General features: G+C 48.1%; 1 protein-coding gene across 4 annotated transcripts in view; it reads right to left on the reverse strand.

Annotated features, from left to right (window-relative positions):
* Positions 1-19155, reverse strand: part of LOC100122558 (protein phosphatase Slingshot) — a 108059-nt gene that overhangs the window by 49555 nt on the left and 39349 nt on the right. For 3 of the 4 annotated variants that reach the window (XM_031922956.2, XM_008211589.3, XM_001606119.4), the window contains one exon: positions 13192-13351. In XM_031922956.2, the coding sequence (XP_031778816.1) occupies positions 13192-13351 (160 nt within the window). Of the gene's footprint in view, positions 1-13191; positions 13352-16653; positions 16893-19155 lie in introns of those variants that run through there. The other variant, XM_032597018.1, reaches the window with a different exon arrangement.

Below are 19155 nucleotides of genomic sequence, written 5' to 3' on the forward strand. Positions count from 1 at the left end.
CTTGCGTGCCCGACTGTATAAATCACCAACTGGTATTCACAATCCGCGTTTACACTCCGGTTTCGCCGGATTTTTACGCGTCGTTTCAGCGTCAACGGGATGTGTATTCAATTACGCCTCGTTAATTATCCTTCGTGCATACGAGCTTTTTCTCCAAAGACCCGTTTATACGTTAATACCCCGACCTGTCCGAGCGTTATACGCAGCATCGATCGGCGCATTGTCGAGTGCATTAAACACGAGGAGGGCCTTGAAAGTCTGCAAGCTGCAACACACCACACGTGTGCACTGGATGAAACTCAATCGAAGCGTAATGTAGAACAATGCGCGTTTATCAATTCTCGCGCGCTGCACCCTTGACTCAATAACATTTTAATCGGGTAATGGCTCCAATGCCGCGTGTCACTCACTCTTAGCTCGTTATAGTAGCGCTACGTCGGAGGAATAATCGCTCGAAAAATTCAACGCTTAAATAATCGCGCAGCATTACTGTGTGCAATATTACTGCGTTATATTCAGCCAGTCGTCGCGCAAGCAAGACGACGATTCGTCATCTCCGACGAGAGAAACTTATTTTCAGCAAAAAAGAACTTATCAATTTAAAAGCTTACGAAATCGTCGTGGGTTCCGGGTATGAGAAGATGTTATGACGCGTCGCTCGCTTCAGCGAATCAAGGAGCGCATTCTTTGATGTTCGAGTGTGTGTGTACGCGATCGCACTCGAGATATTTCGCAATGTGCAAAAGCCGATAGCTTTGCCGCGCGCGGCCGACGGAAACAAATCGGCTGTGCGCGACTTGGAATCCAAAAAGGGTTTTGACTTTCTCGCGGTCCGATTACTCGCGGTGTACTCGTTGATATTCTCGATGATGCGCCTGATGCGAGAAGGTGAATGCGGAAGGAGTATTTCGTATTCGAATGTTACCCCTAGTACGGGTGTTTCGTAATGGAAAGAACTCACGAGTAAGCAGCGTCGGTAGGCGGCGGAGAGTCAAAGATATTTACCTGAAACAGAAAAAAAGCAACCGATTAGAATCATTAAAACAAGTAATATTAATTTTAAGCTCCCAACAGTCACCTCCATAAAATCGCACAAAATCTCACGTGCACCGAACTCGCGCGCGCACGTTCCAGCATACAGAGAGCAAATGCATGCACAGTTTGTCGCGCTGCGGCGAAGATGCCGATACAGCGATAGTCAAATCGATGCATCGGCTCCTCTCTTATTCCAGCTCCACTTAGACCGTGTGTACCGTATACCGCAAGTGCACACAGCCGCGGCAGCGTTTCTCGGGGGAATAAAAAAATTCGCTCCGTCGAGAGACGATCCATTGACCCTTTTTTCGAAAGCGCACAGATCTTGCGAAACGATTGCGCATAGCGGGATTACGCGGTCGCGATACGAAATTTATTGCATTTTCTGGAAAAACAATCGACGCGATCGAGGATTTCGAGCTATTAAAGGAGTGTAATTGTTCTTACGCAAGCTAGCGCACGGCGGCTTGGGCATATTAGCCGCAGCGAAGTGAGGATCAGATAAGAGAGAACAGCTCTCGAGAGAGAATTTATGCGATGATGAGGTGAGGTCTTTTATTTTATAATTGCCGCGTTTAGCACTGTCGCTTTTAAAAAAACGTTGTCTTTGATCTCGGCTTCTATAAGTGTGCAAACTTTCGCTGAAAAAATAAAGAATCAAAGAGCTGGCTTTCATCCCGCACACACTCCTCGAAACCTCGACGTACTCAATCGGCCTAATGGAATACGCTGCACTCGTCGGCACATCTCCTGAACTTGAATCGCGCAGCAGCAGTGCGGGCTTGTCAAAAGCGACTGTGTTGTCGGCCAGTGTCACACATGCCTTTAATTACTCTCTCGAGCGCTTCTCTCTACAAAGTGGCACACACGAGTGTTGCGCGATGCTCGACGCGATTAAATTATCGCTCGCGAGAGCAGAGCACGTGTCCTTTGTCATCAACATTTTTTCTTCGTACGATACACGGTGAGATAATTCAAAAGTGCCTCCTATATACGTATATGATACACTGCACGTCCCCTTTGTTTTCTTCGTCGAGCGCAATTAGCCATCAGAGACGGAACGCGCGTCGCGTCCGAGAAAGTGATTTATTTGCAGCGTATCCCTTTCACGGTCGCGGCGCGAGAAAATCGCTCTTCTTTCATACTGTACACACGGCACTAGCGCTTTTAATCCTACCGCTATAAGACTTCGCGCCAGGAGGAATCTCGGCTACGGCAGTTTTTCGCTGATTCGCCGCAGGTTTCTTCGGGATGAAAAGCCGAGGAGAGAGAGAGAGAGAGAGAGAGAGAGAGAGAGAGAGAGAGAGAGAGAGAGACGATGACACTTGGAAATTTGTGACCAAGAAAGCCGGCTTTCTTTTTGTCCGTAGATACCCTTCGTCGCTCGCGTATCTCGACGTACTTCGTTTTTTCCTCCTCAGCGCCGCGTGGAAGCTTCAGAGAACGAGGCGACTCTCTGGGGGCGATTCTCGCGGTCTTCAATTAGAGTAATAAGCCTCGATTATAGCCGCGATCGATCTTCTTCCCTTTTTGCTTCATCTTATAATCCTCCTCGAAATCCTGCACCGATTCGAATAGAGAAATTAAAGAGCAACGCCGAGCTCGCACAAGAAAGTTCGCACACGTGCGACCACACTAACCTCCTTACATGCACAATACACGCGGGGGGGGGGGGATATCTCTCATAACGTAGTCGCGCGTTATTCTGACACTGCGGTGTGTGTATAAAACGCGGCGCGCCGCACGTAATTCATTTCCGTCGCGCGAGGGAATCTCCGAAAGAGGCACGGCTTTGTGGGTCGCCTCGTCGCATATAATGCAATCTCGCGCGCGCGCGAACTAGTGTGTCAAATGCGCGACGACGCAGCGGTCTCAGCGATTTTTTGCACGAGTATAACACACCGCCTCCCGCAGACAAACAATGCCGCGCACGGAATTGTCGTCTTTGTGAGCGTAAGCCTGCGATAACTTTTTTTCTGCAGGTCTTTCAATTTTTCCGTCGCGTCGCTGCGTGTATAATCGTTACGAGGCTTGAGTCGTTGCGTCGATAGTGTGTTATTCAATATTGATATTCCCATGAAATGCACGATCATCAGCGTATTTACGTTTATCGCTGAATTATGAAAAACTTGACACTGCACACCGCCGCGTAACGTTCTAATGCGGTTTAGCCTCAGACACGTTGCATAATTATCAATAATCAAAGCGTTGCATTGTCCGAGTATCTCATCAATTCAGGCGATTATTATAGACATGCAAAATCGGGTCATTAAGCAGTCTTATTACGCTGATCAATCGGCTCATAGTCGCAACAGCCGATGGCGAATATGGAACACGCCGCGTGACAACGGCTATCGCTGCTGGGTCTATAATTGCAGTAGCGTCGCTTGCTACACACAGACGCGCGCAGCTGTTGACGAAAAGTCACTCTTGGCCCACGTGCGTTGCTCAACGAGACGACAATGAAAAAAGAAGTGTGTTATCGAGGCCCGCGCTGGTGCATAATTGGAGCGAATAACTGTGTCAAGATGTCGTCGAGGGGACGTAAACAGAGAATTTCATTCACAATAACAGAGAGTTTGTTTTGGATTGTCGTGTGTATATGAGCGAAATGCCTTTGTTTTGATTTCGATTGAGTTATTGGGTTATAATTTCTTCGAGCTTTGAATCATGCATAACTGGATTATACAAGTCGTTCGTTTTAGCATACGTTTAAAAACTTGATTAATCGCTTGCGAAAAAAATCTCACATTTCCATAGAGACCTCGCATAATAACGTCGATGCATACATTACACTTTCATTCTTCTGCTTCTCGCAAGCCCGTAAAGATTCGAACTTCGTAAACAACGGACAGTTTACATCGCCGAAGTAGTAAAACTAGTGAATAGCTATCAATCCTTGCGAGAGAAACCAGAGGTTTCGAATCATTCGATTTCCCAGGAGTATCTCTCTGTGGCGCCCATCGCAACACTTTCATTCCGATATTTAGCATTTTATCCTCTGCAAAGTAATAGCGCTCGATAAAAGAAGCTTCTGCTCTATACCAGGGCGATATATCGAGCGGAACGTTTGTACGGCGCGGTTCTCGATAAATATATATCCCGAGTTTTATACGCACGTACACGCGCGTTTAACGAGGAAAAAACAACGAGCGAAATACGCGGAGAGCTTCGCTTAACATCGCGAGCTTTGATTTATGAAAATGCTTCGGCATCCGGGATAAAAAGCGAGGAGAGGAACGACCGGTCCGCCGTTTTTGCTTTTTTTCTCACGTGGCGAGGTTTATGTTGGTATTCGCTGTGAACGAGCGAAAAAAAATTTCATTGCGAAATTTGTGATTTTATGTGCATTATCGTTTGCTTAGTTGAGGTGAATATTTTTAAAACAGCGTAAAGCAATACAAAGCAAACTCTCTGTTATGAATGAAATTCAATGTTTACATCCCGATACGCATTGACACAGTTTATGCCAGCACACGTTGATAACGCATTTATTTTTCATTGTCGACTCGTTGCGCAATGCACGTGGGTCAAGACTGGCTTTTCGTCAGCAGCAGTGCTGTATTGCGAGCGACGTTGCACAAAGTGTATAGTCGAATTATCATTGAAATGATTATCACGGCGACTTTGTTGATGCTCAAAAATAGAATTTCAAACCACAACCGTTAGAATCCACGTTTTAACGCACGCGTATACAACGCGGTAGCGAAACTCGTTTTTACGGAAAGACAGAGAGTGCAGCATGCCGCTCACGTCTCTCGCTCTCTCGCGAAACATTTTAGCGTAGCTACTCTCTCAGCTCGGCTGATTTATTATTCCAAAGCCGCAGTGGATCTTCTGCAGCTCTCTCTCTCTCTCTCTCTCTCTCTCTCTCTCTCTCTCTCTCTCTCTCTCTCTCTCAGTCCGTATAGGAGAGGCGTAGATTCGCCCAGCGTTGAAAAGGAAGAATTCTTTTGGACCTTCTGACGAGGAACCAGTTTGGCATTTGCATACACACAGTACGGAGTTTGCTCAGACGAATTTTTTTCTCTCTCGCGTGTGACTCGCCAAAACAAATAATAACCCGTGGAAAATTTCCAGTGCAATTTTAACAATCCAATGCGGATACCACTGCGACAAGATGAATCGATTTTAATCGAAAATAATAGTCTCGCAAAGCTCTCGTGTTCCACCCCGATGCACGTGCGCAGATTATACCTCGTCGAGTCCACGAGATCCCCCGGGGATGACACGTGCGTGCGTTATTGTGCAGTGCCTCGCGAAAATGCATAATGAATTTTGCCAAGAATGCCGCGCGCGCGTCGTCTCTTCTACTGTACCAGTGTGTGCGCAGACCAGAGTCAACAATAAGCTCGCTATTCAACGGCAATGTATGCAGAACTGCATCAAAAGGACGCTCGTTAATGTTAATGTTAATTGCCCGGGTATACACGTGAGAGTTGCGTAACGTCGACACATAGAGGAAATGCTGTTTGCGCATATGAAGAATCGAAGAACGCAATCGAATCGCATTGTCCATATGGCTAAATTGCGCTTAAATCACTGGTTTTTTTTCGTGCGTTAATAACTCATTTTCCAGGAAGTAAGCGATTCGACTGAAGCTGCAGAAAAAATTTTACGACGTTTGGCTCTTTTTACGCATGATTCATTCGTCTGCGCATGGATGCATCGAACAATGCGCACAGAGGAGCCTCGAAGTGAACAGCTAAATGGAAAACACCGGACGCGTTCAGTCGTAGTGTTAACCAAGCCTGACACTCTCGGCCATTATGCTCATTGAATACACTGGAAAACGCTAAACTACAAAGACGGAGCAGCTCGAGTCACGCTGCAACAACTCCAGGGCATATAGAGATAGGAAGGAACTTTTGCGCGCGTGACGCGGCGCGAAAATTTCAAAGTCACGGGGGGTAGTGCAGCAGCCGTCGTTTATTCATTTACGATAAAGTTCGCGCGGTGATACGGGGTATAGCGGTAAATTCGCGAGTCTGAAAAAAAATCCACGTTACGGTTTTGCACTGGCAGCCCGCGCAAAAATCCGAACGTTGATTTATCATTTGTTTGACTCCCTTAATCGCGCGCGACCGTTATAATACACTTTTGATCAGTCCACTCGTGTCGAACGTGTATAATACAGAGGTTACAAAAAAATCTCTAGACGACAAAGCGTACTATTGAAACGAGACGCGACTAGCTCTCGTCGCCGAAATTAATGACGTGCTTTGAAAGCCGCGTGTCCACACGCGGGTCATCAATCTCTTCGCTTAACACGGCCCGTGATTTTCAAAGAGCCCATTCTAATCCAAATACGGACGAGTTAGTGGTTGTGTGTGTGTGTGTGTGTGTGCCACAGGAGTCCCGAAAGAGAGAGACGGGCATGAAATTCGTGAAAACGTCAGCTCTACTACCGACTCGGAGTCTCCGACAAAAAGAAGAAGAAGAAGAGAGGCGAGAAAGAGCACAAGCTTTTTTCTCAGTTCCAGCGCGTACCGTCCGACTTTTTCTCTCTCGTTTAAATTTCAGAGCTTCTTCGCTCTCCTTACCTCGTTGCAATGTCAATGCAGCTCAGTCAGCGGCGGACAAAGGATGAATTAAAACCGGAGCAGTAAGAGTTATTTGGACTCGTCGTCGTCACAATAACATTTTTTTCCTCGGCAACTCGCTCGCGAAAAGCGCTCTTTGAGAACCGTCGCTTTATATCTCGCTCCCGTGTGCCAAAGCAGTAGCGTGTTGAGATAGCCTAGATCGCGAAATTAGAGCGTCGGCGCCTCCTATCTAGCCATCTCGTCCCTTTTTTTCATCTCTCGCTCCTCGCTGCAAGTGGGTCGCGATAGAGGTGTGAGCCCCGATACAGATACGGGATCGTAATTGCAAATTCTTCGACGTATGCGCTTCCGGGTTATTCGTACAATTCTATGTAATTAATGCTCGCGTCGACGCGCACTTGATAATTTTCCTCGCCCCCCGCGACGACGACCGATGCTGCACTGCGGATGAGGACCTTTTGCTCTCTTACTCTATGTGGCTCGGTGAACACGCGAGAACCTGTTTGTGTACGTGTGTGTATGGAGGTATACGTATTGACAAAGTGTACACGGCTGACGCGTCGCTGACAATGCCGGCTTATTGTTTCGCGGCCGGTACACATAACAGTGGGAGAAAAAACGTTTCGCGCTACCGCGTGGGCGTCATTCTTCTGTACAACATTTCTTATTCTCATACAATAATAAATCTGATACGTTATAGGTTCAATGTCGAAGCGCGCGGCTTTTGAACTTTCCGCGCGTCTTTTAAGCTAATCTACGGCTCCTGAGTGGATGGACCATATCGCCGGCTCGAAAGTTTCGAAAGCACTCGTTAGGGCTCCTCTCGTAAAATCGGCATCTTATACATTATGAGCCAGCCTCTGCCTGTATAAAATTTCACGATCTAACTATGGTATAACACGCGTAAAACAGTAGTAGTAGTAGTAGTAGTAGTATCGTCGGAATTTCAAGCCACACCTGCATCCCTCTCTCAAGAGAAAAGGAAAAAATTCTGCCGCCGCCGGCTGACTTTTTGCGCGCGGTCCGTTACTTTTTACGGGGGGCAGCTGCGCCGCGCTGTACATGCAGAGAGATGGACCTTTTATGCGGAAAGTGTCAGCGACCCCGGGCTGTAGTCCAGCGCTCGCCATTAATCGCTCGCTCGCGCACTTCCGGCCCTTTGTACTATACCTCATCGCGGTGTGCGTAGCGGAGAGAGAAAGATCGAGTTTTGCTATTAGGCTATACCACCGCGTCGTTCTCGTTATACACTCCGATCGGACCATAACGATTCCTTTAATTTTTAAAGAAACGACGCGTAACACGCCGATGATAATTTCCACTGCAGCTTCGCGTGAACAATGTATCAGACACTTGCAGCTTTGCACAGCTATATAGCCTCGACCCGATTGAGAGAACGCTCTCCTCTCGCTGCATTTTCCGCACGTCAGTCAGCGGCTCCTCCCCATGGAGCAAGGGCGCGAGATGCGCGAAACTGGGTCGCCTTATTACACCGACGCTTATTGTTATTCCGCTCGCGGGCTATTAAGGAGTAGCCGCTCGCCATTCGTGAAAGGTTTCGACTATGAGCAGTGTGTTATAGCAGTGCTCTAACGGAATTCTTGCCGCGCTTTTTTGTCGTCGATCCGCGCGCCGCTTCTGTTTCGTACTGATTGTTGTCTATGCTCGCGCTGTATTATGGTACTGCTCGCTCGATGGAATTTTTATGGGACTTATTTTCGTGTTTGTTTGCACGCGCATTATTACATTCTTCCAAGGAGTTTTCGCTCCTGCGTGCAAGTATTGCGTGTTGCGTATAATGGTTACGAGATGTTACGCTAGCGTAAGCATTAGGAAAAGGCCGAGTATTACGGCTTCGAATAATTAGCTCGATCTACGCGCGGCGACAATGACACACGCTAATACGCCGAGATTCCGAAAGTGCGTGTATACCAGGTGGTCCTGCGAGAGAGCGACTCGGGCGACTGGTTTTCAGCGAGATAAAGGCGCGAGCGAGAGAGATAACGCGAAGGAGAAACCCGACTTCGACAAAACAGTCGCCGCTGCGATAAGATCGGGTTTTCTGATTCTTTTTTTTCTCCTATGCCGAAGAAAAAGGAAAAGTGAACTTTCGTCGATCGCGTGTAAATCAGAGCGGCGCGATAGCCGAAGGTTTTTTTTCCTCCTCGTCGGCGTTGCTCAATATACGGCTATTGATTCCCGAGGAAACAGCGAGTTATTACGCGCTCGGTGCGCGGCTATTAGAGACGTAATACGACTGAGCGTTCGGGCTTTTAAATTCAAATTGGCTAATTCAAGAGCTAACTCAGCCGGCGGTTTGTTTATACGCGAGCGCTCTTGCGTAAGCGTATTCCAAATCGCAGGAAACGCCATAAGAGGACAATAATAGAGTCACGCTGTTTTCGCAAGTGGCACGACAGTAGCCCAAAACGAGTTAATTACTGTCCAAAAAAAATTTGTCACCTTCACGAAAGATAAGCCATACGCATCGGTAGTCAAAGTAGGCGGAGATACAGCCGACAACGAGACTCCCTCGTCAGCAGCAGCAAGCGAAAATCATGAGCCGTCATTGGCTGCATCGGCAGCCCGCGGCAACAGTCGTGACGAGCGGCGTCATCTTCGTCGCCAGCGAGCCGTGCCGTTGCCGCCGCGCAAGTGGGTCGTCACCACGTCGTTGTCGCCTTAAGGCCGAGTGTCGCGCGCGAGGCGCCGCAACGACGATGTCTTCAGTACGTTTATTCCCCTTTCGTGATTTACGAGACCGGACATGATATGTACAACTTTTCGGTTTTCGAAAATTAATTTTAAAGCCAGATTTCAATCTTGATACGGCCGCGGAGCCTTTCTAACGTTATCTGCGCAAAATTATGCCGCACTCTTCGCATGAAATTACGCGCGCGGGCTTACGTGACGCGAATAATAAATCTGATGGGGTCAGGAGAGTAAAGCGGCGGCTTCTGTATATAACTCGCAGACGGGGGAAAATTCAAAAGTTATAAACGTGGCGTATATGCAGAGAAAGTTTTTGGTGTAATTTATTTTGAAGCTAACATTCAAAAGGTTTACACGTAAGTAGCGCATAACCGGAATGTCAGAAAGAGCGAGAGCGGACTAAACGACGACAATTTGACGGAGCTCCATATACGTCATAATTCACAATTAAGGGCGAATAGCCGCGGCTGTTTATTTTTTCCCGTCGCGTCTTTTTGAAAGAGGAAAATATTCATGCATTCGTCGTCGTCGTCGTCGTCGTCGACTCTTCGTAATCGCGTCACGTAGCTCGCGAACGGCGATATTCGGAGAGAGGAGGGCGCATCGAGGCTGCCGATCACGCGTCGACTCTTTCCGACTTTCTTCGTCGTTTATAACATACGGAATAAAGAGACAAGGTTCTCTTCGTACAGTGTAAGAAAAATCGGAGCTTGCTGATCATATTTCGAATACAATTGCACAACACATCCGTGAGAGAGAGAATTTCCAGACCTTCACCTCTCTCGAGGAGTCATAATTCAATTTGGAATTCTGAGCCCTTGTGTTTTTCGTGAGCGCGGCCTTAACGACTTAATGAAAGCATCGTAAATAATGCCGCACGAGGTCGGAGTAGAAGGAAAAAAAAAATTAGACGGAGGCGTGCGCAGGCAGGGATGGGAGTAGGCCCCCTGGGCTCCTATACCCTCTTCAGCCCTGGTTAATACTGTATACGCCGAGTTCTCCTTTGAGATTGATTGCGTTTTCGTGTGTACGACTCGCTCGTTATCGGATTAACGTCGAATTCGAGCGCGATCGCTCTCGAAAAATTCGTGTGTATACGAAAGTGGCCGGTTGTAAATCGCTCGAATCATACACCCGCGACTGTATAACGAGGCGAAAACGCGGAGGATATAGAGAGAAAGAGTGAGAACAGAAATCTCTCGAAGGAGAAGGTCGAACCCCATCGGCTGACCTCTGCGCGCGAGTATATAGTCCAGTGCACGCGCGTACGTTCTAATCGTCGACGTCGTGCATTACCCGAAGCATCAAGGCCAGAAAGCCGTCGCCGACACGCGCCGCTGATAATCACGCGTGTGCGCGCCGCCGCCGCCAGATTCGAGGGGGAGAGTCCGTCATTATTTCTCGTTTCGTTCCCGTATATACTTCTATTTCCTCTCCATTGGATAATATCGCCCCGGCTTTCAATGATAGCCTCGATAAGCGCTGCTTCATACTGCGCGCGCGAAAAAAAGGATCGAGCGCCGCGTTTAACGACTATACAGGGCAGCAAGAGAAAACAATCGTATATATGTATACATACACTCGGCGGCGATCAACGAGGAGTAAACTGTCCGCGGGCGATGCATTAGCTCGCATAGGCGCACACGCGAAAATATGAAAAGCCTCGAGTCGCGGCACGCAATTCGACCATTACCCTCGCCGTCAATTCCGCACAATCAGAGAGGATTTTTTTTATTTCCGAGAGTTGCAGCACTACTACACTCCTGCTTTCCTTTATTCCCTCAATGAAACGCCGCGCGAGCGAGCGCAATTACGAAATAATTTACGTAAGAATCCGAAAGAATTTTCCACGGCAATTACCATCGCGAACGAGAGAGCGGGATCTCCTTTATGCGGCTGCATCTTGAGAGCTGCGCTGCACGCAGAGGGAGACAAATGACATTGCGGCGCACTTGTCGCGCGGGAAAAACGACTGTTAAATCGAGAACGATTATGGAGTCTTCGTTTTTTTTAGAAACGTTTATTTGCCGCGTTACAATGGGACAATGAAAGCCGAGATAATCGATCCGAGTCAGCAGCAGCAGTCCATAGCCCGAGGAATTTTCTCTATCTCCCTCGAATCTTAACGTTATAATCTGCTCTTATTATACGAGGCTGCTGCAACGACTCGCTCGGTGTCTTAAAAAAAAACTGCCCGTCGTCGTCGGCGGCGGCGCTTGTAACACAATACTGTATAAACAACTCGCTCCTTCGTGATTTTGCAACTGCGAATTCAATGGGAGAAAATGATCATTGTAACGCAATGCGCATAATATCCCCAAGAGATCGTGCGCGCGCGCGCGATGCGAATTAAATACCCGGTAGTATATACGGAGAAGTTGGATTTTCGAAAACAATTTAATTGCGCAGATCTCATCTGTTCTCCCTTAAAAAATGCCATCGCTACAGCTCGACTTATACAGATCCATAAGAGTATTATTATCAACGGCCGAGGATCAATTACTTAAAGTTCGCCTCTCGACTGCAGACCGTTATATCCGCGCTCGCGAACTCTTTCTAATTGGAACGAAGAACGAACGAACGGACGCGCGGGGAAACAGCGATGCCTGGGCTCAAGGTCGAGTTTGTACACTTAGAAACTGTGCTGTGTGTGTGTGTGTGTGTGTATGTGTAATTGTTCGCGAGAAAAAAGTGTACTAGTGCGAGGTTATTTCGTGGCTGAAAATTTTGACGAAGTAAATGTACACGTGCTGGCTCTCGAGTGAGCGGGTTATTAGAGGTGTACATAAGAGAGATTCAACTCGATAGGAGATACGGGCCCGAGATAGGCAGGTGTTGAATTTCAATAAAATTTAATGCGCGCGCTCGCGGGCTTGCTTAATAGAATATTTCGATTGCTTTGTTTTAGAGAGCGACTCCGGGGGTTCCGCGTTGCGCGATTAGGATCGAAATCGCGCGTTCGGTTGCCTTATTAGCGAATATAACCTTTTATTCTCGAAGAAGAAAAATAATTGAAATTGTGTAATGATATAAACGTGAAAAAATTCTTTCACGAGCCCCGTACAAACCAGGAAAACGTCGAGGCGGAATAACAGCAGCGACACGTAGCTCAAGGTCGCTACGTGCCAGCGTGTTCGCCGATCCTGGCCAGTTACACAATTGCAACAATCGACACGAGCTCGCGCCTTTCGCGCAATTAGAGCCAGAAAGCGCAGTTGCTCGGCCGATAAATCTCTCCTCTCTCTCTCTCTCTCTCTCTCTCGCGCGCAACTGAGTGTGTTTTAGACTGACTCGAGAGCCAACAAATGCGCCGCCGCTGCTGCTGCTGACCGGTGGTATATATAGTTCCATATAGCGGCGAAGGTCGTTCGCGAGAATGGGGAAAGTCAGCGCGCTGGACTTGGGCGAATAATGTGTATCGCATGGCTTTTGTATAGCTTTCTCGGATTGTTAAATGCGTGGATCGAGCGGATGAAAATAATTAAAGATAGCGCGAGGGCAGTTTTAATCGATAATTAGTCGGTCGTCGGCCAAGGCTGCCGTTTGATGTGCGTGTCCTCACGGAAATCCCTGAGCTAAGAGCTTCGAGAAGCGGACTTTGTTTACCGCGCGTTGGAGTGTAAGCGTTGTATTATAGCAGCATGATAAACCCGAGAGTCAATCAATGATCGAAAACAGAATCTTCCATGCATACGTAATTCGAGACCGGGCGATTTATGCGCCTTTGCTTCGGGACTCTTGATTAGTGCATAGCCCACTCTTCGAATCATTGTCCGCTCGTTTTTTAGCCCGAAAACTAATTATCGAGCGAATTTCGAAGGTGAAAAAAAGAAGCACCGCTTGATTAACGTTCGCGAGCCGTGTTTATAATGTAATATAATGATATGCATGGACTCACCATTTTCAGGGTCTCCTCGGGCCTGAGCAGGTAGAACATCGACTGAAGATGCTGCTGTATGTCGCATCCTGCCGCCGAGACGCGCCTGGATGGTCGGGCTCGTTCGTTCGGCGGCAGCACCAGCGCCGCGCCTTTCCCCGCGAAGTAACATTCGCTCAGACTGCAACAGAGACAAAAGAAGAACACACGGTTATTATACGCTAAATAACGATTAACATCGCTCTATCTTCCCCGAGCGTATAACAATGTGGCATTTTTCTGCGTTATCGAATTACTATACGCTACGCGTTCTTGCATCAACTGTACAGAATAGAGCCGCGTTTATGAAATATATTAAAGCCACATTCCAGGCTATGAAGATGATATCGTGCAAAATCGAGTTCGCGCCGAGGGTCAATTAATCAATTGGCGAGAAATTGCTCGCGATCGCTTCGGAGCCCGTCGTCGTTCGAGAAAGTAAAAAAGCGACGTCGATCGAACGAAGCTTGCATGATTTATATCGATGAACCAACGGTTAAGGGGGCTACCGTAGCTGCGGCTCGATTAGCGAAGAGAGAGAGAGAGAGAGAGAGAGAGAGAGAGAGAGAGAGAGAGAGAGAGAGAGAGAGAGAGAGAGAGCTACCGCATTACGTTCAACAAAGATGAGAGGCTGACGTGATCGTCGGACACGCCAGCGACGGAATTAACGTTCATTGATGCTTTTGTGTTTTATTTTTAAAAATGAACCGTTGAATCCAGTGAGCGTATTCAATAAATTATATATACTCGCGATAATTAAAAGATATTTATACACTTAGAGAATGAATGGGTCCAGGATGGCAATTTAACGTTCGATAAAGCAGTTCGAATGCTTTAGCGAGAGTGTCGAAGGAGATTAGCTTGAAGCGTAGATTCTCTCTCTCTCTCTCTCTCTCTCTCTCTCTCTCTCTCTCTCTCTCTCTCTCTCGGGGAAGAAGTTCAGGCTCTAATTTCGTCAGCGCTATTTCCAGAGTACAGAAATTTTATAGCGGGCGAATCACGCGCTCTCGCGTTTTAAAGCGTGTGCCAAACTCGAACCCTTTCAAAAACGTCAGCTCTCGTCATTCCGCTCGTTTTTCAAATACGAACCTATTTATTTATTTTTTTTAAATTTATGCATACGAAAAGAAACATAAAGTTCGCTCCAATTCTCAACATCGAATAAGACCGCTCTAACGCCACTATTACACCCAATTTTGCAAGCCACACCGCGATTACGTAACCAGCGTCAAAAATATATGTGCCCAATGATACACCCCGCGCTCGTATCGCACCTGCGTCAAAAAGCAAATCAGCCAAGGCCGCCAGAAAAAACAAAACGCGCGTACGAGAATATACACACACCCGCGCGAAGCGTCAATGGACCATAACCCCGACACTCGCTGAAAATACGAAAGCTGCGCAGAGGGAGAGATAAAATCGCATACGAATCGGCGCGCGTTTCTCTTCCCTCCTCGCTCTCTCGGCTCGTAAAATACGGAATCGCGGCCGTTGCATCCTCGTGATTCTCTCTTTCTCTCTGAGCAGCAAAACAAAGGGATGCGCGCATAGGAGCGAATCAATATTTTCGAATTCCAGGCTCGTCAGCCGGCAGCAGCAGCGGCGGCGGCGGAATTCCCATTAGACGAGAGCTCCCGATGTGCTCCGTGTGTGCCTTAGTATGCGAGGCTACGCACCGGTAGCGGCCTATAGTCTCTTTTCCTCGATCGGCGGCGCCACAAACAGCGTCACATTCCGATACGGTGATACGCGCGACGCACGTGGCGGCACACTGTGGAAACCGGTATGTATATGTGTATGTAGATATAATGCTCTGTGAGAGAGGACGAACGAAATCGAAATTACGACGGAAGCGGGGAGAGAAAGTTTATATAAGGTTTAGGTCGAGCAGATAATGACGGCTCTATTTTGCAGCGGGAAATGCAGAATGAAAGCAAGAGTCGTACACGATGTAAACAAACAATGCGCATCGACAAATCGAAACGTCATTTTCGGATATCGCACACAACAGTATATACAGAGGCCGGAAGCCAAAAGCGCAGCGTCACGTGCTTGGCTTTTCGCGACGCTGCTCGTAATAGCCTCATTACGCGATGACGCGCGCATTATGGTCGTGTATATCTTCTTTTCTCCATAGCCCGCGCACAATGGCGATTTTTCGGCTGCAGCGCGTATAATACCCTCCGCTGCTTTCTCTCCGATCGAATTTTTACCGCAGCGCATACAACGAGCTACAGGAGATTTCCCGTTGCGCAATCGAGATCTCCGGCGGTATTAATAAACGGAAAAGGCTCCCGGAGCAGAAAAAGCACGCGCCACCTCATTACCACCCACGAAAGAGAGAGAGGAGCCACCGCAGCGTCTCTATCTCGAAACGCGAACTCTCTCGCGCTGCGAACTTCCTGGGTCTCGGCTCCGCGAGCCATAATTGAATTTCCTCCGATAAGGGAGTGCGTCCGCTGCTCTCTCTCTCTCTCTCTCTCTCTCTCTCTCTCTCTCTCTCGTCCACCTCTAATGCAATTACAGAAGCTCGCCGCTCTCTGCGGCCTTGTGTTTTGCTGCGCGAAACGTAAATGGGCTGCGCTGCAGCTGCCGTTAATAAGTCGCGGAGCTCGCGCTTTGTATGTACACTCACCGCGGAATTCCTGGCGCGAATAGTTTTTAAATTCAAGCATGCGATCGCGACCGATAATTGAACGGCGCATTCCGTCGAGAAAAATCGGGGACGGACTGGGCTTGACAAGAGAGAGCGAGAACTTCTATAATTGATACGAATGATTGTTTGCGTGGCGGTGGTGATGGCGATACGACTGCTTGACTATTAGAATTGACTGCGACGGAGAGGGCATCGAACGGTAGTCAATTGCGCGCAGCTGCTCGACGATACGCGCTGCTATCGGTCGTCTATGTGGAAGCGTGTGTGTTAGAAAATTTTCAGCATCGCCGAGGGGAATATGTACGACGACGTTGTGTAGGAAGTCGCGAGAGACCGAATGCCAAAGCGCGGGAAACTCGGTGTAAAATTAGTGAATCGACGGAGAGTCTATTTTTACGAAGCGGCGAAAAACGTTGGCCACTTCAGCCAGTTTCTCCTTTAGCTGACATTTGCACCGTCGGTTATGTTTTATTTTATTTTTCTCTCTGCCTTTGACGCAAAGCGTCGATGAAATATATTACGTTCCATTCCTCGCTCCTTTGTTCTGTCATCAAACACGTAACCCGATCCTCGCAAAACTGCGCATTAATGCAGCCGTTTACAAGCCCAACGACGTCGACGATCGCACCAAGAGCGACAGTCGGCGAGAAAAAAGAAAGAAAAGAAGAAACGAACCGACAGGTAAACAGCTGTGACAGAGATCGAGTTACAGTTGCAGCAGAAGCGCTATACAGACAGAACAAACTAAAGAACGCATCGTCAGCAGCCGCATAGGCAGCTCAACATACCCAATCGGTCTCGGTGCCCCTGGCGAGGGCCCAGGGGCCTCCTCCTCACTCCCTCTCTCCGTTCTGGCGCCTTTGACCGAGCCTCCGCAAGCCTATATCCCTTAATCGAGATTTACGACACACGCACACACACACACCCCGCGAGATATCGCAGCGAATACTCTAAACTGAAACGCGTCCCGGGGTTGAAAGAAGCCGAAGAAGAAGCTGCGGGTCCCGCGTCTGGCGAGATACTAAAATTGCGGCTTGGCTTTAAGGTGAGAGCCGCCAGAGAGTCGTTCGTCGCTCGCCCACGCGAAAGAGAGAGAGAGAGAGAACAGTCTTGCGAGGGACGACGGCGACGAAGACGCGCTCGCACGCGCGTTCTATGTGTATATCGGGCAACGACGCGGATATTATTAGCGAGCGGGAGAGAGAGAGAGAGAGAGAGAGAGAGACATGGATTCGGGGAAATCGTTCGAACTTTGGCAGCGAGTCGGAAGATTCAGAGGAGGAGGGGTAGACAGCTGACTGCTTGTTGACCGCGAGTGAAAGAGTTGATTTTTTGGCTTCCGTTTGATGATAACGCGCGGCTGATTTTTCAGCTTCGCATGTATTTATAACCGGCGATAAGGGAAAGATTATCGCGATCGTGGCAGCCGCCGTCCGTATACTTTATTAACACTTTCTAGGTTTTTCTCGGTTGCGCTCGACGCGCTCACTTTCCATCGGAATAATATGCAACTCGCGCGCGATGTTCGATATATTGCTCGTCTGGATTTGATAACCTTTTAGAGGAGTAAATATCGAGGAAAAGGAATAATAAGCGAAAGTTACGATAATTGTTTGTGCCGCATCTCCCACCACTTGCAGCTACTTGCAGCTAGTTAGAATAAGTATAAAATCGTGTTCGACGTGTCCTTAAAGCGGATGTCTGTAGCTTGCCCTCTCTCAGTGTGTAGAATATACAGAAATTAAATTCGCACCGAGTTTGTGTTTTCAAAAGGGAGGCCTTACAAATTTGCTGAAAAGGAAAATTTATTTCAGCGCGAAATCCAACAGTCATACACTTAATCAGGCACATAACAATCGACAAAATTCCCTTCGTCCGTAAAAGTCTACTTCCATCCGTCTATATCAAACCCGGAAAAGCTCTCCCCGGCATTTTCGGGAGGCCATGCTCTTGCGAGCAACAACAACAGCGCATACACAGAAGAAGAGAGCATCGATCAGTTATGAGCACAGCGGCACCTCGTCACGTCCTTCTCTCTCTCTCTCTCTCTCTCTCTCTCTCTCTCCCCCTCGGAAATATCGGCGCGTCCCGCGGAGCATTTGCATGCGGGCTTGCAGCGCAGCGTTATATGTTATCGCTTCTAGGAACGATGCCGCCGTGGCGCATTGTAATGCCGCGCGTATATCGGCTTCCTCCTCCTCGCAGCGTCGTCGTATGTGTTTTGTTTATGCGCAGACGACCGCACAATACTTCGAAGCTCGAATATTCTCCGAGAAGATAACTTGCACCATTAATTAATCGCGAGATCGATCGAGAATTGTGCACGCACGCGATAAAAATCGTTCGCAGAAAGTGCAGCGCAGTCTACGCGTGCGCGTGTGTGTACGCGCAAGAAATGCATGAACTAAAAATACACGTGGCGCATCCGCGTTCCGGAGACGCTGCTCCGCAATTGCGCTGCAGCTCTCGGCGCGCTTGCTGATACTTTTTTTCCTTCTTTCTTACTCTCTCTCCGCGGCTTTATCTCCTGAGTTATATTGTGAGACTCGGCTTACGCAACGCGCGCACTGCATCGGGGATTGCTGAGCCGATTCTTATAGCCATGTTTTAGAGGGTAAAGCAGTGCGTTGATTTTCTCATGATGTGTATTTTGCAAAATGAAAGAATATCCTGTCTGTTGCGGAGCAATAAAATGAATTTACGGCGACGAATGAAAAAAAGTGCGCACTGCAGCACAATGAGGGAGAGAGAGAGAGAGAGAGAGAGAGAGAGAGAGAGAGAGAGAGAGGGGCAGAAAAGCACCGGGGAGCTGAGCAGATTAAAAAGAGGCGCGCCGCGCGCAGCAGCGTTTAGTATCGAGGTGTTATTTATTCCTGAATCGATTGATAGTATATTCTCTAGGGTCTCAACTCTCTGTGGCGAAAGTCACGCTTTCTGATTTATACAGCCTGAAAAATCGACGCGAACACAAAAACGCGCGCCTTTTCCCTCCGCAGCTGCTTCCCGTTTACTCGTCCTACAGAAGAAAATGTACAATCCTACTAGATTTTCTTTTTAAAACAACAACCGATTCCACCTTACTCCAGTCAACGCAGCAATTAATCGTCGCGCAAAATCGAATTTCCCGCTTAGAGCACATAAAAGTCAAGTAGGGATTAATCGAGTATTAGAGCGTCGTCGCAGGCAGAGATATAATGGGATATTGTGAAAAGTGAATCGGCTTCTGCAACCTCGGCAGCGGCGCGAGTTTTCTGGGCCGCGCAACGGGAACCCGATTAAGTCACGTGCTA

This window comes from Nasonia vitripennis, chromosome 2 (genome assembly GCF_009193385.2).
Source record: "Nasonia vitripennis strain AsymCx chromosome 2, Nvit_psr_1.1, whole genome shotgun sequence".
In the NCBI taxonomy this organism is placed as follows: domain Eukaryota; kingdom Metazoa; phylum Arthropoda; class Insecta; order Hymenoptera; family Pteromalidae; genus Nasonia; species Nasonia vitripennis.